The sequence below is a fragment of the Natrix helvetica genome, assembly GCF_964273705.1.
Source record: "Natrix helvetica genome assembly, chromosome: 2".
Classification (NCBI taxonomy): Eukaryota; Metazoa; Chordata; class Lepidosauria; order Squamata; family Natricidae; genus Natrix; species Natrix helvetica.
Genome location: NC_138552.1, coordinates 18,083,133 through 18,105,325, shown reverse-complemented (window position 1 = coordinate 18,105,325; position 22,193 = coordinate 18,083,133). Strand labels below are relative to the sequence as shown.

Below are 22,193 nucleotides of genomic sequence, written 5' to 3'. Positions count from 1 at the left end.
TATATTCCTTGCAGTCCTCTGGTTGTTAGCACTCTTTGTGAGGAAGGAAGGAAAGGAAGGAAGGAAAATAGACTTACTAGATGTCTGCAAGGAATATAAATCCTTCTATTCTCCATCCTTCAGTCAGAACTGAAGGAGCTTCTTGGAGGAGAAGTGAAATATCTTCAAGGAAAAACAAGAAAGTCCAGTTGCCTTTTGAAAAAGCACCTTTCGGAATAATACAAAACATGGCAATATTGAGTCCAGATTTTCCTCATTTTTTATTTCAGGAGACTGATTTAAATAAGCAAGACAATTGCCAATTTATTGTAGATTATTCATAACACTATCTCCAACATTACGCAACAAATTTTGGATGCCTTTAAAAATCAATAAATCTTAACTTATTAATGTGATACGTATTATATTTTTAAGTAACAGTTGCTTGTGGGATTTTCTAATTTGGCTCTTCTGGGCAAGCCTGGCTCCATGCCTTGAGGTTTTCTTACCTTCCAAATGTGTTGCACTTTAGCTACTGTAACTCTTAACCAACATGGCCTTTGGCCCTCCAGTTAATACAACTTTGCAAATAATAAAGGCATATTTTCAAAACAAATCATATGAATAATCAATCTTGAGACTCAGATCTGCTCATGGAAAGGTCTGATCGCAAAATGATAGTGGGAAAAACCACATTTTCCTTCCATGTGGAATTGCAAAAATATGGTATAATGTTACTGCAGGTGTTGAAAATCCTAAGATATACATGTGTCATTTAACACTGTTTTAAAATAGCAGCCATTCATTTATACAAAAGGCAAAGAATTTTGCTGTGTATTTTATATTCTACAGGAATCAGTTGTACCATTATAACTCTACCCAGGCTTCTATTTTTCAATGAATGGATTGCATTTTTTAAAATTATTTCTTTCTGACTTCCTACCTTCTGATACAGTTGCCACTGTAAAAATGCATGCATGGTATGGAATTAATTATGTGGAGTAATGCGTAGGGCAAACTTTCAGCAAGTAAAATTGTGTTGTGGCCCACCAGCAGCCAGCAGAGCTGGCAGCAGATTCGGACAGTGAGGAGGTTGGGGAGGAACATGGGCCAGTCCTGGAGTCTGGGGAAGGGTCTGCCGAGGGCTCTGCGCCAGAGGTAGAGAGGGGGCCAGGGCCGTCTGACAGTTATCAGCTGCCTTTGGAGTCAGACATCAGTGAGGCAGACAAACAGCTGGAGCCTGTTCCCAGTGTGCCCATGCACAGATTTGCCAGACAAAGGGAACAGCTAAGAAATCAGGGTCGACTTGGGAGTAAGGCTACAGGTGGACAGTGAATGGCTTTAATAAAAGAGGGAATAAGAGGGAATAAAAGAGGAGTGAAAGGGGAGGGGTGTTTGCAGGAGACAATTAATTCATTCCTGCATTCTTGCCAAGTATTGTGGCATCTGAAAGATATCAGCCTGGCCAGTATCTCCAAGCCTGATAAAGATTGGTAATTGTGAACTATCTTGAAAGACCCTGGGCTGGGACTTTGTTGGATATCTCATTATATTCTGTCTCACTCTTGTCCTTGAGCTCTAGAGTCAGTCTGTCCATCTCTGCGCATGTTAGTATATTATTTATTATTTCTTGTCCTGAAGGACTCTCTTTGGTCTTGCAGACATTTTATTACCCAACTAGGTAACATCACCAGTACTAGATGGGCAATGAAACGTCTGCTAGAAAACAACCAAGCTTAGAGAGCACCAAGGAACTCACATGTCCAACCATGAGCTACAAATTTTCTACTATTAGTAAAACAGATATCCTTCACGTCAGCCTTGACTCCTGGTGATTGCCTGGACAAATTCATGCAGTTTTCCTGGCAGCATTTTCAGAAATAGTTTGCTATTTATTTCTTCCAGGGCTGAAGGACAATGAGTGGACCAAGATCACCTGGATGGCTTCATGTCTAAGACAGTGACGTGCAGGCAGGGGAGGCAGGGGAGGCACAGCCTCACCACTGTCATCATGAAAAGAAAAAAAATGTAAAAGGAAAAAGGCGAGAGCTGAGGTCAGGCTGAGCTAGTTGCTGCCTCACAGTGGATGTCTCTGCTTAACTGTTTAAAAAAGCCTCTAAAAAAGCGCCCTCTACTATGAGGCAGGAGAACTGCATGCCTCATCTAGTCTGACTTTAGGCGTTTTATGATCACTTGAGCAGAGTTAAGCAAGGGTTAAAAGCCTAAAAATTCCTGATGTAGGTGAGGCACGCAGTTCTCCTGCCTCATAGTAGAGAATGCTCGTTTTGGCAGGGCTTCTTCAGAGGACCTGAGGCAAGAGCAGAGTTGAAATTCTCTCTGAAACAGCTGGAAAAGGTACGCGTGGGTCAGAGGGAGGGGGAGGAATTCAAACTTCATCCTCCTGGTGCGGGGCTTTGGGCAAAGGCTGGAGGGAAGGACCCTGGCTCGCTTGTGCTCTCCCTCCCCAAGTGTAGTTTGATTGCAAGCAGAGCCACGTTGCCTTTTCAAACTTGTAATCAGTGAAGCTGGGCTGGATCCTTTCGGGGCTGGGGGAAAGTGTGTGTAGTCCAATCCAACGTGTGTGTGTGTGTGTGTGTGTGTGTGTGTGTATTTGTTTGTGTGTTTGAGAGAGGGGGAGGAAGGGAGAGAGGGAAGAAGGAGGGGAAGGGAGAAGAAAAAGAAAAAGAAAAAGAAAGAAGGAATCTTCTTTCACAAAGGAGAAAAACAAATGCTGTCGCTTTAAATCGGAACTGAGCATGCCTGGCTGTGGAATTCTGGGAGTTGAAGTTCACAAGTCTAAAAAAATTTGAAACCCACCACCGGGTCAGTGCCTCACCAGCCATAAACCTCACAGCACGTCACTGGTCTAAGACAAGACAAGAATTTACACTTTCTCAGCATCTAGCCCAATGTCTTTAGCAACAACCCCAGACTAGCTGTCATAAATAATGTAAGTACTAATAATCAACAATCCATAGAAAAAGTAATGTATAATAATAGGGAATACAATAATTAACGGCTGAGATTAAAACATCTGTGGCAGGGAAAATGGTCCTTGTTTGGACAGGAAACTATGGGAACCTTTTATTCCTAAGCCTGTTAAAAGATTAAAAAAAGTATCAGGAAGTGAGTTAACTATTCAATCATCAAAAGTCCCTTGTAATTTGAATAGGTGGAAATGCTAAAAAAGCACACCAAAACTTTGAAAGCCCTTCTTAAAAGCAATTAGAGGCTACTTGAGTCCTTCATTTCCCCAGTGTATCATGTACAATACAGCAATGAAAAATGAAGTATGCAAGAGAGTTGGCTTTCAGGATACCTATTTTACTTACTAATCAGCAGTGGGGGGAAAGTGGCTGTATTTCTTCCCAGGCAAGAGATGAGCAATGTTGTGTGTCCAAGGGCCCACCCAACAGGGTCTCTACAGCTGTAATGACTTCTCTCTAAAAAAAAGGCAGGATGAAAATGTTTGTTTTTTCCTGTTGGATTTAGCAAGGCTGCCAAAGTCTGTTGCCTATATATGCCATATTTATCTTTTGCATTCTCTGTGCCCCAACAGAGAAAGTAGCAGATTTCTTCCCGGGTTAAATAAGTTTCAAATTACTGAGATTTTTAATGGAGATTCTTAAATACCCTTCCAAAATGTTTTGTTTTGGATTGCCCTAATCACGAGAGGTATTTAGAAATAGCTTTTGGCCACCATGATATAAAAAAGATGCGGAGACTCTGGAAAGAGTGCAGAGAAGAGCAACAAAGATGATTAGGGGACCGAAGGCTAAAACGTATGAAGAACGGTGGCAGGAATTGGGTATGTCTAGTTTAATGAACTCACTGGAGAAGAGCCTCATGCTGGGAAAGATTGAGGGCAAAAGAAGAAAGGACGACAGAGAATGAGGTGGCTGGATGGAGTCACTGAAGCAGTCGGCGTGAGCTTAAATGGACTCCAGAGGATGGTAGAGGACAGGAAGCTCTGGAGGAACCTTGTCCATGGGGTAACAATGGGTCAACATGACTTTACAGATAACAACAACAGTTTAATGAAAAGAATGACAATGGGCAGCATGATAGCAGTATTCCAGTATTTGAGGGGCTGCCACAAAGAAGAGGGGGGTCAACTTATTTTTCAAAGCACCAGAAGGCAAGAAAAGAAACAATGGATGGAAACTAATCAAGGACAGAAGCAACTGAGAACTAAGGAATTTCCAAACAGAACAATTAGTCAGCCGAATGGCTTGCCTTCAGAAGTTGTGGGTGCTCCAACACTGGAGGTTTTTAAGAAGAGACTGGACAACCTTTTGTCTGAAATGGTATAGGGCAGTGATGGCGAACCTTTTTTGGCTCGCGTGCCACAAGTGGGGGGAGTGCAGGGGGGTCGAGTGTGGGCACCCATAATGCAACGCACGACCCCCCCAGTGCGCATGTGCACAAAATGCACGACCCCCCCATTTTTACATGGTTTTTTTGCCTTCCCCAGGCTCCAGGGGCTTTATAGGAGCCTGGGGAGGGCGAAAAGAGCCTCCCCCGACCCCCCGGAGGGTGGTTTTAAGCGCTCCGAAGGCTTCAGGGACCATCCGAGGCTTACCTGATGCCTTCGGAGTGCTTAAAACCACCCTCCGAGCAAACCGGAAGTGACTTCCGGGTTGCTCGGAGGGTCGTTTTAAGCGCTCCGAAGGCATCAGGGAAGCTTCGGACAGTCCCTGAAGCCTTCGGAACGCTTAAAACGACCCTCCGAGCAACCCGGAAGTCACTTCCGGTTTGCTCGGAGGGTGGTTTTAAGCGTTCCGAAGGGAAGGGGCGGTGGGGTAGCAGTGATTATCCGGGAAGACTTAGAGCCGAGAGAGTTCACCGTGCCACAGACATCCGGGTGTGAGTCCCTTGTCGTGAGATGGGGCCCAGGGAGGCAGTTGGGCCTGCTGATAGTATACCTGGCTCCTCGCTATACGTCAGCGGCCCTGCCTGAACTCCTTGAGCAGATCTCATCGGTGGCGGTTGAGACCCCCAAACTTTTAGTGATGGGGGATTTTAATCTGCCGTCGATGGGAGAAGCGTCTGAGGGGGTTCGGGAGTTCATGGCTTCCATGACAGCCATGGACCTGACCCAGTTAATTCAGGGCCCTACTCACGAGGGAGGCCACACGCTGGACCTTGTCTTTGTCTCTGGCCAGTGGACGAGTGATCTGGGAATAGGGGATCTAGCCATTATTCCCCTGTCATGGTCGGATCACTCACTTCTCCGGCTTGACTTCCCTGGTGCCACCCCCCGCCGCGAGGAGGCGGAACCGGAAGGTATTAGATGGTTCCGCCCCAAGCGCCTGATGGAACCAGATAGGTTCCAGACGGAGCTTGGGCCACCTCCTGTGGACCTGACCCGCCCCCGAGTAGAGGACCTGGTGGACGCATGGAATAGTGCGACTACCGGGGCCCTAGACCGGGTGGCGCCTTTGCGGCCTCTCCTGCGGCGACGAACCACCCTGGCCCCTTGGTTTACCGAGGAGCTAAGGGTGATGAAACGCCACAAGAGACGCCTAGAGAGTCGTTGGAGATCCTCCCGTTCCGAATTTGACCGAGCACAGGCACGAGCCTATTTGAGGCCGTACCTTGTGGCATTAAGAGCGGCCAAACGTCAACATTGTGCCGCTCTTATTGCGTCCGCAGATAACCGCCCTGCCGCCCTGTTTCGGGTGACTCGCTCCCTCTTGTTTGAGAGACCGCGGGAAGCCCCTTTACAGGGCAGAGCAGAGGAGTTTGGGAAATATCTACAGGACAAAGTCGCTCAAATCCGGATGGGATGGGCCCCTTTCAGTGGTCCAGTAGAGACGCCCGTGGCGAGTCTTGAGGGACCGCTTTGGGAGGAGTTTGACTCGGTTGCCATCGAGGATTTGGACAGGTTGCGTGGACGTCTGCGACCCACCACATGTTTATTGGACCCGTGTCCCTCCTGGCTTGTACTGGTATCCTGGGAGGTTACGCGCGACTGGCTCCTGGGCCTAGTGAACGCCTCGCTGGGTGAGGGGTCTCTACCGGCCTCCTTGAAAGAGGCGGTGGTGAGGCCCCTGCTCAAGAAGCCTTCCCTGGACCCAACGGACCTAGTCAATTATCGTCCAGTCTCCAACCTTCCTTTTTTAGCGAAGGTTGTAGAGAGTGTGGTGGCACAGCAGTTCCCACATCACCTGGAGGAAAATGATTATCTAGACCCGCGCCAGTCCGGCTTCCGACCCGGGCACAGCACGGAGACGGCCTTGGTCGCATTGGTTGATGATCTCTGGAGGGCCAGAGATAGGGGTTGTTCCTCTATCCTGGTCCTATTAGATCTCTCGGCGGTGTTCGATACCATCGACCATGGTATCCTGTTGCACCGGCTAGAGGGGCTGGGAGTCAGGGGCACCGTTTTACTGTGGTTTGGCTCCTACCTCTCTGACCGGACGCAACGTGTGTTGGCAGGGGAGCAGAGTTCGACCCGGAGGTCACTCACATGTGGAGTGCCACAGGGATCGGTGCTCTCGCCTCTCCTGTTCAACACATACATGAAACCGCTGGGCGAGATCATCTGTGGTTTTGGGGTGGGATATCATCTGTATGCTGATGATACTCAGCTATACATTTCCACCCCGAACCACCCCAATGAGGCCGTCGAAATGATGTCCCGGTGTTTGGAGGCGGTACGGGTCTGGATGGATGGCAACCGACTAAAACTCAACCCTTCCAAGACGGAGTGGCTGTGGCTTCCGGCCTCCCGGTTCATCCAGGTGCTTCCATCTCTGGCCATTGGGGGCGTGCAACTAGCCCCCATGGAACAGGTGCGCAATTTGGGCGTCCTCCTAGATGCCCGGCTGTCCATGGATGACCATGTAACAGCCGTGGCAAGGGGGGCGTTCCATCAGGTTCGCCTGATGTGCCAATTGCGCCCCTTATTGGACCGGGATGCCCTACGCACAGTCACCCATGCGCTAGTGACGTCTCGCCTGGACTACTGCAATGCTCTCTACATGGGGCTTCCCTTGAGATGCACTCGGAGACTACAGTTGGTCCAGAACGCGGCCGCGCGGGTGATTATGGGGAGGACTAGATACTCCCCTGTAACACCTCTCCTGCGCGAGCTGCACTGGCTGCCTGTGGTCTACCGAGTGCGTTTCAAGGTTTTGATTATGATCTTTAAAGCGCTTCATGGCACAGGACCTAGTTACATGCAGGATCGCATCCTGCCCCACACATCCCTACGACCAATTCGCTCAGACAGAGAGGGACTTCTCCGGGTGCCGTCCGCCAAACAGTGTCGGGGGGCGACACCCAGGAGCAGAGCCTTCTCTGTGATGGGCCCAGCCCTGTGGAATGACCTCCCCCGTGACATCAGGATTACTTCCGATCTCCGCTCCTTCCGTGTACAGCTGAAGACCCACCTCTTTCAATTATCTGGCCTGGCTCAACCGTAATTTTTCTTACTCCTCCTGACTGTCTTTTTTAAATTTTAAATTTTAATTGTACATTGGGTTTTTACTATTGGGGTATGTTAATGGTGATTTTAATTGTCTAAATGTTGTAATTTGTTACCTCCTCCGTGCATGTATGTCTTTGTATATATGTATGTTTATGTGTTTGTACACATGTGTTATGTTCTATATGTTCCATTGTACGCCGCCCCGAGTCCTGCCTGGAAAGGGAGCGGCTAATAAATTCAAATTATTATTATTATTATTATTATTATTATTATTATTATTATTATTATTATTATTATTATTATTATTCAGGGACGGTCCCTGAAGCCTCCGGGGGGGGGGGGCGGGGAGGCTCTTTTCGCCCTCCCCAGGCTCCTATAAAGCCTCTGGAGCATGGGGAAGGCGAAAAATAGCTTTTAAAAAGGTGAACTCAGCTGGCCAGCGCGCGTATGCGCGCTGGCCAGCTGACAGGGCAGCGCCTCGTGTGCCCTGACAAATAGGTTCGCCATCACGGGTATAGGGTTTTCTGCTTGAATAGGGGGTTGGACTAGAAGACCTCCAAGGTCCCTTCCAACTCTGTTATTCTGTAAATGCAGCTCTCTTCCAATTCCTAAACTGGTGTTTCTCAATTTCAGCAACTTTAAGATGGGTGGGCTTCAACATCCAGAATTCCCCAGCCAGAATGATTGAGAAACACTGTTTTAAATCTTCCCCAACAACTGATTTTATAACATTTGCACAAGTTATTATCTAGCCATCTGATAGCCCCAAATATAGCTGTTTGTGAAACTTGGCTATAGGGACCAATTGGGACTGCAGCTTTTGTAACAATCTCCCTGCCGTGCTTGAGTTTCTTGACTTCCTAGCCAGATTGGGAGTGGAAATTCCTATACTTATGGTCCTGGAGAATTTCAACCTGCCTTTTAATTGGACTGGGGTAAGTTGGGAATTAACAATCATCATGCTAACCTGATTTAGGTTATTGATAGCCTCATACATTGGATCTTTTTTTTTAATGCTGCGCATGATCTGGAGTTGGAAGACATTGTCATCTGTCCGTCATTTTATAGCCCGCTAGCTTTGGAGTATTGATGATTGATGGACTGGATATGATTCCATAGATCGCTAGACCGGAACTATTGATCTAGCATTCACCTATAAATGAACCTGATGATGCTTTTTACTTTTTCTTCACTGCTCAAATGGGTATCTTATATTTTTGATTCATGCATTTATAAACAAATAAATAAATAAAGACAGACAGACAAGCAGACAGACAAGCAGACAGACAATTGTTCTTTTCAGGACAATTCTATAACTCCCTTTTAAGTCATCCCAATTTGTAGTTATTCCAATATTATTTTAGAGTAAATTCTTTGGGCTAAAATGCAGCTCTCCACTCTGAATCTCAGAACATTCTGCTTCTTCGGGTAACTTCAGAGTTTCATATCGCTGGAAGAGAATTTAAAAAAAATTCCTTATCTATGTTCTATGCATTAGATATAATATGATACATATCTATCATATTGTTCAGTAACCATACTTTCCTTTTTTGTAAAGGACAGTCCATTTCCGAAAACTGTCTTTAGATTTACTTAATTTAATTACTTACATTTTTTTGGCTTCTCTCTTGTTCAATTTATACCCATAGTTATACCCATAAACAATTATATGTTTTTTCCCTATGGACCTCTTTCAGATTTGCCCCTTTTTCAGGTTTGCCCTTTTATTTCCCCCCAGAAAATATTATCACTACACGGATTGTCTTTTTGTTTTCTTTAAGCTGAGGAAGCTCACTATTTCATTTCACAAGGAAAAATAGGGAAACTCTGATTCATAGTTTCATTCCTTCCCTTACCTAACAGAAATCCTGAAGAAATGCAGAGTAGCACTCAGCTACCATAGCAAATGCCTTCTGACTCTCTCACAGACAGTGAACTGTGTGCGTGGGGTGGGTGGGTGTCTCTTTGTGTGTTTGTGTATGTGTTTGTGTGATGAGTTGAGATCAGTGGTGGGATTCAGCCAGTTCGCACCACTTTGGGAGAACCGGTTGTTAACTTTCTGAGCAGTTTGGCAAACTGGTTGTTGGAAGAAATCATTAGGGCAGAGAACCAGTTGTTAAATCACTTGAATCCCACCACTGGTTGAGATGTATATGAAGTTATTGTAGGTACCAGGCTAAACCTTTTGAGCTTCTTTCTTGCTTGTTGTGAGCAAAAAATGTGCTTGAAAAAGTTGTCTCTTGAGAAAAATCAGCCAGGTTTTCTGAATTCTTTAAAATCCTGTTTTTAATTAGCAATATGCAATCAGACCTGAACAAGCATAATTTCCAGGAGAGACAGTTACCTCCTATGGCACGGTTACTGTCTTGGCAGACGGGCAATTTGTGAAAAGGCTTCGGTCACTGATGGCTAGGGGATTTTTTTTTTTTAAAAAAAACCATGCATTTTCAGTGGACTGTGGCAGCCAAAGATTACAAACTGGGGCCCATGAGAAACTCGTAGAAGCTTAATGGGTAGGATTTCTGTTTATTTTCAGAGCAGAATGATATCTGGGGTTTGGGGGAACTAAAAAAAAAAGCTGCAGTGTATACAACACACAGTACATTTTTGGCATGAGTGGGGAAATCAAGAAAGCTTTCTCTTTGAGATTTTGTTGTTATTTTTCTCCTGGCAAAACTGTTCGGTTCTTTGTGTGCATTTCCCCCCCTTTATAGCACTCTGAAATGAGCAAGTAATAGGTAATAGTTAAAAGATAATAATATAATCATGTGTCTTTTGTTAACACCACTGTTGTTAATATGCATGTTTAAGTTACACTCCAAAATATGCTTTTGTCAGCAAATCTCACCCCTACGTCTTACAATAAGCTTGCATTGTTTTCCCCTATAACACCAGTTTCTGAATATATTTTAAGACACCTATGAGTTGATTTCCTAGGTTTTTTTTTTTAAAGAAACAAAGAAAATTTGGTTTGAGATACAAATGCTGCATAAGGAAGCCTTTACATCCAGAGCTACTAATTGGCTGTCTTCCCACAACATATTTAACTGGGTCAGTTGAGGATTAGCGTGGCATGGGAATGCCAGAAAGGGTTAACTCCTGGGGGTTTAAATTTAACCCGAAAAAGATCCTGTCCTATAGAAAGCTACACTTGCTCTCTCCCCATTGAATTGAATTGAATGATGGAACACTTAAACTCAATTCATTATTATTAGTATTATTATTTTTGCATATTTAGACTTCCAAGAAAAAGAGCTGGAGAAAAAAGTCCTAGTTAAATAATAATAATTATTAAATGATAAATAAGAACCCGAACATTCTGCAGGATGATTGGCTCACCTGGCTAGACTGTTTCAACCACTGCTTACCTGGCCAATAACCAGGATGTTCCAGGTATACAGTTAGACGCATGAGCTTTTAGGCCAGTGATGGCAAACCTTTAGAGCTTGGTGGGTCAAAAATTAGAACAATGCCTAAGTTGACTCGGCTGCTGTGTCACACACCACTTACCGTCAACAAAAGAGATGTACTTCTCTATCTCTCTCGCTCCCTTTTAGACCAAGCTGAACAGCAGCAATCGGTGGCAATGCCAGGGGTGAGCTAGGCCTCCACCTAACAGAATAACTGTTAGAAGGGACCTTAGAAAACTTCTAGTCCAACCCATTGCTCAAGCAAGTGGTATAGGAGACCCTTATACCAAATCACAGAAATGGTTGTCTAATCCCTTCTTAAAAATATTCAGTGAAGGCAAGCTTTTCCACTGATTAATTGTCTTGTCAGGAAATTTTTCCTTAGTTTTAGGTTGCTTCACTCCTTGATTCGTTTCCATCCATTGCGAGAGGCGAGCAGAGGTGTGTAGTGGGGTGTTCGTCTGGCTGGTGGGAGCGCCAGACGCTGAGCAGAGCGCTAGGCGCTGAGCGGAGAGACAAATGGCGAAAGGCGAAAGCGGAGAGACAAATGGCGAAAGGCGAGAGGCGTGGAGAGGTGGAGAGACGTGCGGAGTCACGATGATGGTGTCTGGCGTGTTGGTGTGTTGGCGTGCTGGCCGGGGCGCTGGTCGGAAAGCCGGAAGACCGCTTCGTTGTGTGGATGGAGTTGAGGAGAGGAGAAGAGAGGAGAGCTAAACGAAGCGGCTGGTGGAGGGGGAGCTGAGTGAACCACATCAGAGCAAAGACAACTGGAATGGAAAGCTTGAAATCTAAGGTTGTGGAATTTAACATGTTTAACATCTAACATGTCTAACATCTAACAATAGCCCCTGCGAAGATGAGCAGCAGGGGTCCCAAGAAGGCAAGTGTCCATCTTTTCCTGGGCCTGGTCATGGAGGAGAGACACCAGGGGGATAGGTGGACAGTTGCTGAAGGTGTGACTTTTTCCTTCCTGCCTTTATCGAGTACTGATTCTCTTGCCACAGCTTCAAACCTCATTAATCTATTTTACCATCGACTAGCCCACTAACTTACCCTTTCCACCTAGGGTCAGGACAATATCTACGACAAACCAGGATACATCTTCAGCATCTGAAACTAACTAACTTTGCCCCTATGATTTTTTCTATATGATCTTTATGTACACGAAGTCGGATTTACTGCAGCTGCGGGAGTCCCCTCTCTCGCAGGTCTGGCCTCCAGCCCTCTCGAGGGCCCACCTTGAGGACGGGTTCATTAACCCAGAGAGGTGGAGGAAGCGCACGTTAAGGGGTTTTTTAATTAAATGTTTTTTAAAAGTTGTAAGGGGTTATAAGGATGGGGGGGGGAGGGGTTGTAGGGATGGGGGGGGGAACTGGTTAGGAGGGAGGGAAGAGCCAGGCACTTAGGTGTGGTCGAAAGAGGAGGGGGCGGAGTGGGGGAGGAGAGGGAAGATAGCATTCCTATGCAGGGCACCTTAATACCAACGGTCGTAGGGAGGGGCAGGTGCGAGGACAGTTTAAGAGCACGTAGTCGGTTGGGAGACCGGGGTTTTTGGTCATTCCCGGTCGTTTGTACCAATCCCTGCATACTAGGTGGTCAGGATCTACAGACCCAAGGCCTGAGACTGCTGTTATGCAATGCGAGGTCCGTTGTCAATAAGGCCCCCCTCATCCACGATCTAATTTTGGAGGGGGACCCGGACCTCGCCGGAATAACCGAGACCTGGTTGGGCCACGAGGGAGGTCTACCCCTTGTGGAAATGTGCCCTCCAGGTTATCGAGCATTTCACCAGCCTCGGGCCCAGGGAAGGGGCGGTGGGGTAGCAGTGATTATCCGGGAAGACTTAGAGCCGAGAGAGTTCACTGTGCCGCAGACATCCGGGTGTGAGTCCCTCGTCGTGAGATGGGGCCCAGGGAGGCAGTTGGGCCTGCTGATAGTATACCTGGCTCCTCGCTATACTTCAGCGGCCCTGCCCGAACTCCTTGAGCTGATCTCATCGGTGGCGGTTGAGACCCCCAAACTTTTAGTGATGGGGGATTTTAATCTGCCGTCGATGGGAGAAGCGTCTGAGGGGGTTCGGGAGTTCATGGCTTCCATGACAGCCATGGACCTGACCCAGTTAATTCAGGGCCCTACTCACGAGGGAGGCCACACCCTGGACCTTGTTTTTGTCTCTGGCCAGTGGACGAGTGATCTGGGAATAGGGGATCTAGACACTATTCCCCTGTCATGGTCGGATCACTCACTTCTCCGGCTGGACTTCCCTGGTGCTACCCCCCGCCGCGAGGAGGCGGAACTGGAAGGTATTAGATGGTTCCGCCCCAAGTGCCTGATGGAACCGGATAGGTTCCAGACGGAACTTGGGCCACCTCCTGTGGACCTGACCCGCCCCCGAGTAGAGGACCTGGTAGTCGCATGGAATAGTGCGGCTACCGGGGCCCTAGACCGGGTGGCGCCTTTGCGGCCTCTCCTGCGGCGAAGAACCACCCTGGCACCTTGGTTTACCGAGGAGCTAAGGGTGATGAAACGCCACAAGAGACGCCTAGAGAGTCGTTGGAGATCCTCCCGTTCCGAATTTGACCGAGCACAGGCACGAGCATATTTGAAGACGTACCTTGTGGCACTAAGAGCGGCCAAACGTCAACATTGCGCTGCTCTTATTGCGTCTGCAGATAACCGCCCTGCCGCCCTGTTTCGGGTGACCCGTTCCCTCTTGTTTGAGAGACCACGGGAAGCCCCTTTACAGGGTAGAGCAGAGGAGTTTGGGAATTATCTACAGGACAAAGTCGCTCAAATCCGGATGGGATGGACCCCTTTCAGTGGTTCAGTAGAGACGCCCGTTGCGAGTCTTGAGGGACCGCTTTGGGAGGAGTTTGACTCGGTTGCCATCGAGGATTTGGACAGGTTGCATGGACGTCTGCGACCCACCACATGTTTATTGGACCCGTGTCCCTCCTGGCTTGTACTGGCATCCTGGGAGGTCACGCGTGACTGGCTCCTGGGCCTGGTGAACGCCTCGCTGGGTGAGGCCCCTGCTCAAGAAGCCTTCCCTGGACCCAACGGACCTAGTCAATTATCGTCCAGTCTCCAACCTTCCTTTTTTAGCGAAGGTTGTAGAGAGTGTGGTAGCACAGCAGTTCCCACGTCACCTGGAGGAAAATGATTATCTAGACCCGCGCCAGTCCGGCTTCCGACCCGGGCACAGCACGGAGACGGCCTTGGTCGCATTGGTTGATGATCTCTGGAGGGCCAGAGATAGGGGTTGTTCCTCTATCCTGGTCCTATTAGATCTCTCGGCGGCGTTCGATACCATCGACCATGGTATCCTGTTGCACCGGCTAGAGGGGCTGGGAGTCAGAGGCACCGTTTTACGGTGGTTTGGCTCCTACCTCTCTGGTCGGACGCAACGTGTGTTGACAGGGGAGCAGAGTTCGACCCGGAGGCCACTCACATGTGGAGTGCCACAGGGATCGGTGCTCTCGCCTCTCCTGTTCAACACATATATGAAACCGCTGGGCGAGATCATCCGTGGTTTTGGAGTGGGATATCATCTGTATGCTGATGATACTCAGCTATACATTTCCACTCCGAACCACCCCAATGAGGCCGTCGAAATGATGTCCCGGTGTCTGGAGGCCGTACGGGTCTGGATGGATGGCAACCGACTAAAACTCAACCCTTCCAAGACGGAGTGGCTGTGGCTTCCGGCCTCCCGGTTCAACCAGGTGCTTCCATCTCTGGCCATCGGGGGCGTCCAACTAGCCCCCATGGAACAGGTGCGCAATTTGGGCGTCCTCCTGGATACCCGGCTGTCCATGGATAACCATGTAACAGCCGTGGCAAGGGGGGCGTTCCATCAGGTTCGCCTGATGCGCCAATTGCGCCCCTTATTGGACCGGGATGCCCTACGCACAGTCACCCATGCGCTAGTGACGTCTCGCCTGGATTACTGCAATGCTCTCTACATGGGGCTTCCCTTGAGATGCACTCGGAGACTACAATTGGTCCAGAACGCGGCCGCGCGGGTGATTATGGGGAGGACTAGATACTCCCCTGTAACACCTCTCCTGCGCGAGCTGCACTGGCTGCCTGTGGTCTACCGAGTGCGTTTCAAGGTTTTGATTATGATCTTTAAAGCGCTCCATGGCACAGGGCCTAGTTATATGCAGGATCGCATCCTGCCCCACACATCCCTACGACCAATTCGCTCACACAGAGAGGGACTTCTCCGGGTGCCGTCCGCCAAACAGTGCCGGGGGGCGACACCCAGGAGCAGAGCCTTCTCTGTGATGGGCCCAGCCCTATGGAATGACCTCCCCCGTGACATCAGGATGATTTCCGATCTCCGCTCCTTCCGTGTACAGCTGAAGACCCACCTCTTTCAATTATCCGGCCTGGCTCAATCGCAATCGTAATTTTCCCATTCCTCCAAACTGTTTTTTAAATTGTTCTTAAATATTAATTTTATTGGGTTTTTACAATTGGGGTATTTTAAAGTAGATTTTTAACTGTCTATTGATGTAATTTGCTTCCTCCTCCGTGTATGTATGTGTGTTGTGTGTGTATGTACGTTTGGTGTTGTTATATATGTTTCATGTTATATGCTCCATTGTACGCCGCCCCGAGTCCTACTTGGAAAGGGAGCGGCTAATAAATCTAAATTTATTATTATTATTATTATTCTTGTCCTGCCCTCAGGTGCTTTGGGGCATAGGTTGACCCTCTCATGTTTGTTGGAGCCTTTCAAATATTGGAACACTGCTATCATATCACCCCTAGTCCTTCTTTTCATTAGACTAAAAGGTAAAGTTTCCCCTCGCGCATATGTGCTAGTTATTCCCGACTCTAGGGGGCAGTGTTCATCTCCATTTCAAGCCAAAGAGCCAGCACTGTCTGAAGACGTCTCCATGGTCACATGGCTGGCATGACTAAAGCCGAAGGCGCATGGAGCGCTGTTACCTTCCCACTAAAGGTGGTTCCTATTTTTCTACTTGCATTTTTACGTGCTTTTGAACTGCTAGGTTGGTAGAAGCTGGGACAAGTAACGGGAGCTCACTCCGTTATGCTGCGCTAGGGATTTGAACCACCAAACTGCCAACCTTTCTGATCAACAAACTCAGCGTCTTAGCCACCAAGCCACCGGGTCCCTTTATTATTCATTATACTAGAGATACCCAATTCCTGCAACCGTTCTTCATACGTTTTAGCCTCCAATCCCCTAATCACCTTTGTTGATTTCAGTCCTGGTGCTATCACTGCCACTCAAAAAGGCTTCCTCGCACTATTTCCCAAGGTGTGCAAGCCATGGGAAAGGCCTAGCACTGGCCTAGCACTCCCTAGGATCTATTGTACATCACTTATCCTCAGGTGATGGTGCCTCTTCGTTGACATACCCCTACAGTCTACTCTAGTTTGCTGCAGGTCACATAAGGCCTTCGGTATTGGGGAATGCTCTTTCACAACCTCTGCGGCCTCTAAAAACTGCAGGGAAGCATGCCCCATTTTTGCGCCATTTCCAGAAGGTCCATGAGAACCAAACCCATTCTGACACATCCTTCGCGGCTTCCAAAAATTGCATGAGAACAGGGTGTGTTTTCAAGAATGCAGGTAGTGCTCGACTTACGAACACAACGGAGCCCAACAATTTCTGTGGCTAAGCAAGACATTTGTTTAGTGAGTTTCGCCCCATTGTATGACTTTTCTTGCCACAGTGGTTAAGTGAATCACTGCAGTTGCTAAATGAGTGCACTGGTTATTAAGTGAATCTGGCTTCCCCATTGACTTTGCTTGTCAGAAAGTGGCAAAAGATGATCACATGACCCCGGCACACTGCAACCGTCATAAATATGAGTCAGTTGCCAAGCATCTGAATTTTTATTGCATGGCCATGGAGATGCTGCAACAATTGTTGCTCACTTTTTTTACAATACAATACAATAGGAGAGTTGGAAGGGACCTTGGAGGTCTTCTAGTCCAACCTCCTGCCTAGGCAGGAAACCCTATACCGTTTCAGACAAATGGCTATCTAACATCTTCTTAAAGACTTCCAGTGTTGGGGCATTCACAACTTCTGGAGGCAAGCTGTTCCACTGATTAATTGTTCTAACTGTCAGGAAAGTTCTCCTCAGTTCTAAGTTGCTTCTCTCCTTCATTAGTTTCCACCCATTGCTTCTTGTTCTACTCTCAGGTGCCTTGGAAAATAGTTTGACTCCCTCTTCTTTGTGGCAACCCCTGAGATATTGGAACACTGCTATCATGTCTCCCCTAGTCCTTCTCTTCATTAAACTAGGCATACCCAGTTCCTGCAACCGTTCTTCATATGTTTTAGCCTCCAGTCCCCTAATCATCTTTGTTGCTCTTCTCTGCACTCTTTTTAGAGTCTCCACATCTTTTCTACATCGTGGCGACCAAAATTGAATGCAGTATTCCAAGTGTGGCCTTACCAAGGCCTTATAAAAGTGGTATTAACACTTCACGTGATCTTGATTCTATCCCTCTGTTGATGCAGCCTAGAACTGTGTTGGCTTTTTTGGCAGCTGCTGCACACTGCTGGCTCATACTTAAATGGTTGTCCACTAGGACTCCAAGATCCCTCTCACAGAGTGCAGTTTTAGTGCAGTTGTAACTTCGGACTGCCACTAAATGAAGTGTTGCAAGTCAAGAACTGCCTATATGTTCTTATCAGGCATTGGGAAAAATGGCACTTATTTTAAATTACACACACACACACCCGCACCCAATATTTCAAATATTATTCTGGTCTATGTAGTTCAGTTAGAGAGTAATGAATATATCAGTTATGATTCAGCCTACTTTCTCATTTCTCCAAGGCAAACCAGGGTATGCATCGTTCTGGTCTTCTAAATTCCTGAAAAACTTAATATGAATTTTTGTTAAAGCGTACTTTATGAATGCATTCTTCCCACCAATTTTGCCTGACATATTTGTGAAAACCTTCCCCCGTTTTCCGTGTGTGGTTTTTTTAAACTGGCAAATTGCATTAACAAAATCAGGAAAATATCGATTTCAAAGGGCGACTGTGTTTCAGTTTACGCATTGAATCAAGATGTATATATTAAATCCAATGGCATTTAAAGATGAGCTGAGTGAGTTTTTCCACATCTGTGCTGTCCAGACTGTATTGTTCTCAAAGTAGATTCTTTCAAAATTAGCTTTCTAAGCATTTCTCCATATCTGGACTGCCAACATTTGGGCAACTATTACATGGTAACCAAAATTTAACCTTTTGGTGGTTGTCTGGATTTTGCAGCCTTAAATATGGTGGTCCTACGGTTGCAGAAAGCAAATGTTTATTGGGGGCAGTGGTTGAGGCCACCCATTGCCCCTACTTTTCTCTTCTCTTCTCTTCTCTTCTCTTCTCTTCTCTTCTCTTCTCTTCTCTTCTCTTCTCTTCTCTTCTCTTCTCTTCTCTTCTCTTCTCTTCTCTTCTCCTCTCCCCTCCCCTCCCCTCCCCTCCCCTCCCCTTCCCACCCACCCTTCTCTTTTTTTGAAAGTTTCCTCCCCCCCTTCCTTTCCCCCCCAGAAATTGTTTAGCAGTTGCTGAAGTATTTTGAAATTAGGACACTTTAGAGTACTAAGTCTAAAGCTTTAGACTATTAAGGGAGGCAGTGGCTCAGTGGCTAAGACCCTGAACTTGTCAATCAGAAAGGTCAGCAGTGCAGCGGTTTGAATCCCTAGCGCAGCATAACGGAGTGAGCTCCCGTTACTTGTCCCAGCTTCTGCCAACCTAGCAGTTCGAAAACATGTAAAAAAATGCAAGTAGAAAAATAGGAACCACCTTTGGTGGGAAGGGAACAGCGTTCCGTGCGCCTTCTGTGTTTAGTCATGCCGGCCACATGACCACGGAGACGTCTTCGGACAGCACTGGCTCTTCGGCTTTGGAACAGAGAAAAGCACCACCCCCTAGAGTCGAGAACGACTAACACATATGTGCGAGGGGAACCTTTATCTTTAGACTACTAAGTTATAGTCACTATATAGCTTCTCATCAGGTTTTCTTCCTTTGCCCCCAAATGCTAGTTTGATGTAATATTTAAAGCTCCAAGCTAGAAACTAGGAGACCATGAGGTCTAGTGCCATCTTAGGCACAAAGCCAGCTGGGTAATCTTTGGCCAGTTATTCTTTCTCAGTCCTAAGAAAGAGACAAGGACACTTCCGAAAATCTTGCTAAAACATCTGCAAGTAAGTAGAAGTCAACGGTGACTCAAAGGGACACATGCACACACAAAAGCGAGAAATATCAGAAATGGAAAGTCTAATTGCTTGTGTGTAAGGGGTGTATCTGACCCAGGGGTGGGATTCAGCAGGTTTGCCAAACCGGTAGTTGAAGGGAGTGGCTGGTCACGCCCACCCCACTCCGCCCCTCCCAGGAATCTCCATGCAGCCTGTTTTGGATGACAGGTAATGCAGGGTCGCATGGAGGCTCTGGGAGGGCCAAAAAGTGGCCTCCCGGAAGTTCTGGAAGTCCTGAAATGGGCTCGTTTCCAGCCTCCGGAGGGCCTCTAGAGCCTTGGGGAGGCCATTTTTGCCCCTCCCCGGAGGCTTGAGGAAAGCCTCTGGAGCCTGGGGAGGGCGAAAACAACCCCCTCCCCTCTTTAGTGCAGGAGGCCGAGTAGGCCACGCCCACCATTGCCACGCCCACCCAGCAACTGGGCAGAGAATTGGTTGCTAAAAATTTTCAGTCCCACCCCTGCACTGATCCCATAACCCTTCATATCATACGTCCCTTGATCCTGCAATGTTATCACCTCTTCCTGGGAATAGGAGTGATTTAAATTAGAAAATTAACATATATTTGAGAGCAGGGAAACATTTACCTTCTCCAGTGCCCTATTCCAAGATTTGGTTCTTTATTCCGAAGAAAAAAAGCTTCCTAATGTATAGAGTATATTTTATTTGTTGCCGTAGGCTCTCCACTGTAATCTGTCCATTATTTGAAGCTGCAGATCACCTTCTAATACCAGATGTTCTCTACAAAGTAATTTATTCTAAAAGGAAATGCAAAATTCTTTCTTTACTCTGAAAAATAGAAATTATACCTTTTCACCTTACATTACGGGATCCGTTTTTCATCTTAGGATCCTTTCGGCAAATAGAATAAAAGGAACATTAAAAAAAGTATGCTTTCAGCAAGCTATTGGAACCAACAACCAACTACTTACCCCTGGCCTCCATTTCCTGGAAGTGTCATCTAGTGTGCTGCAGAAAGAAAATTAAGTCCTTGGGGTGGGAATGAAATCAAGGTTTAGCAATGAATGGAAGTCCAGGGGTATGTTGGGGAGAGAGCCAGATTCAATGCCATTTACCTTGATTTTATTCATTCAGCTTTAATCTGTGATGTTGAAAACAGCTTACAAATAAGCATGTGTTGTGGCCCGTCAGCAGCCAGCAGACCTGGCATCAGAGTCGGACAGTGAGGAGGTTGGGGAGGAACATGGGCCAGTCCTGGAGGCTGGGGAAGGCTCATATGACGGCTCTGCGTCGGAGGCGGAGATGCGGCCCAGGCCGTCTGGTAGTTCTCAGCTATCTTCGGAGCTAGATAGCAGTGAGGCAGAGGAACAGCTGGAGCCTATTCCCAGTGCGTGCATACGCAGAGCTGCCAGAAGAAAAGAACAGCTAAGAAATCAAGGTCAACTTGGGAGTAAAGCCACAGGTGGACGGTGAATGGCTCATATGAAATAAAAGAGGAGCGAAAGGGGAGTGGGCTTTTGCAGGAAACAATTCGTTCGCTCGTTCGCTTGCTCGTTTGTTTCAGGAGTGTGAAGATCTGTCCGTGAATCTCAAAGACTCAAGTGCCAAGTCTTTCCTTGCACAGCACCTCATTTGGAAAATATTTACATGGCAGCTTTACAAGCTAGATAAGGCCTATGGTCATAAATTCACCTTTGAGAGACTGTTTACCAGGCCTTTGCTGAATGTGAATGAGAGGAATTCACATTCATTTAATAAAAGGGGTTTTGTCGGGACCAGGAATCTGCTCTGTGCTTTTTGGGGAGGCTTAGGTCAGAACTGCATCAATGTGACTGCGTGCAGGTAAGAAATAAAAATCCTCTTCCAAACCACCTTTTTTAAAACAGACAGATAGAAAACAAACAAATAGGAAAGGTATGCAGTAACATAATAATCTAGGTTTTGTGGGGGAGATGGATCTTTCCTTGCATTGATGTTCTCACTATGAAGTTTTCCCATCTGAGAAAATCAGAAGCATCTGTGTCTTTCAGTTGATTCCGGTGTCCTAAAATATAGGACAAGGAGAAAAAAAAGTCTGGTGCGTTTTTCCTGGTTACAAATACCAGTGCAAATAAGCTGCAAGAATTCTGCTTGAGATCCTCATTTATCGCTTCCTTGGGATAATGCATAATGGAGCTATGGCAAGGATGACACTTGAAAACGTAGCTGGGCTTTTTTGTAAAAATATCCCTTCTCCTCCTTCCTTCAGATGACACACTTGGCCGATGCAGACAGGTCCTCAGATCCTGCAGAAGAAGAGAGCTCCAAAGAGAACTGTCAGAGCCCAACTCATGGAGGTGGTATTTTGAAGTACAGGAGCCGATCTCAAGGTATAGTTACTCTTTTTAATTGGATGAAGAAGGATGGGAAGATTTAGAAGACCGCTGAGGTCAGGTTTGCTAGCGTACTGAGAAAAGAGTATAAGTTCAGAGGAAGAATAAAGAAAAACTATCCATGAGAAATACTTCTGCTGGAGTTCTTAAAAATGTGTGGTACTTAGACAGAGGTGGGCTTCAAAAATGTTAGCAATGGGTTCTCTGCCTGGTTGCTGGGTGGGCGTGGCCATGGTGGGTGTGGCCTAGTCATCCTCCTGCACCACGGCAGGGAGGGGTTTCACCCTCCCCGAGCCTCCGCATGGGCCGTGCACTTACTTGGCATCCAAAACGGGCCGCGTGGAGACTCCTGGGGGGAGAGGGGTGGGCAGGGCCAGCCAGGAGTGGGATTTGGGGGTTCGCCGAACCACGCAGAATGTTTGCTAGAGGATCGCCCAAACCTGGGCAAACCCGGAGTAGCCCCCCCCTGTACTTAGAGATAAATCATACTGAGCTAGATAGGTATATCATTTCATTTCCAATAGAAGAGCAAGTTCCTCTACACCAGAGGTCCCCAACACCCAGTCTGTGGCATTTATGAAAGCGGTGTGCTTGTGCACAAAACCATTCTTTTTTCCTCTCCTCCACTAGTATGCCGAGCCGTAAAAGTGGGAGACCACTGCTCTACACTTCTCTTTGAAATTAGATTTTTAAAGTTAAAAGTAGTCCTGAATCAGAAGACTTACATTTTTTCCTTGTTGCTACTATGTTCCTCGCCGAGCCATATTTCCATCTCCTTTAGTTATT

At 47.0% G+C, this 22,193-nt stretch overlaps 1 protein-coding gene across 5 annotated transcripts in view; it reads left to right on the top strand.

The window, feature by feature from the left end:
• Nucleotides 1-22,193, top strand: part of PDZD2 (PDZ domain containing 2) — a 361,218-nt gene that overhangs the window by 277,541 nt on the left and 61,484 nt on the right. For all 5 annotated transcript variants that reach the window (XM_081942592.1, XM_081942591.1, XM_081942595.1 and 2 more), the window contains one exon: nucleotides 21,284-21,404. In XM_081942592.1, coding sequence (XP_081798718.1) covers nucleotides 21,284-21,404 — 121 coding nt within the window. The remainder of the gene's footprint in view (nucleotides 1-21,283; nucleotides 21,405-22,193) is intronic.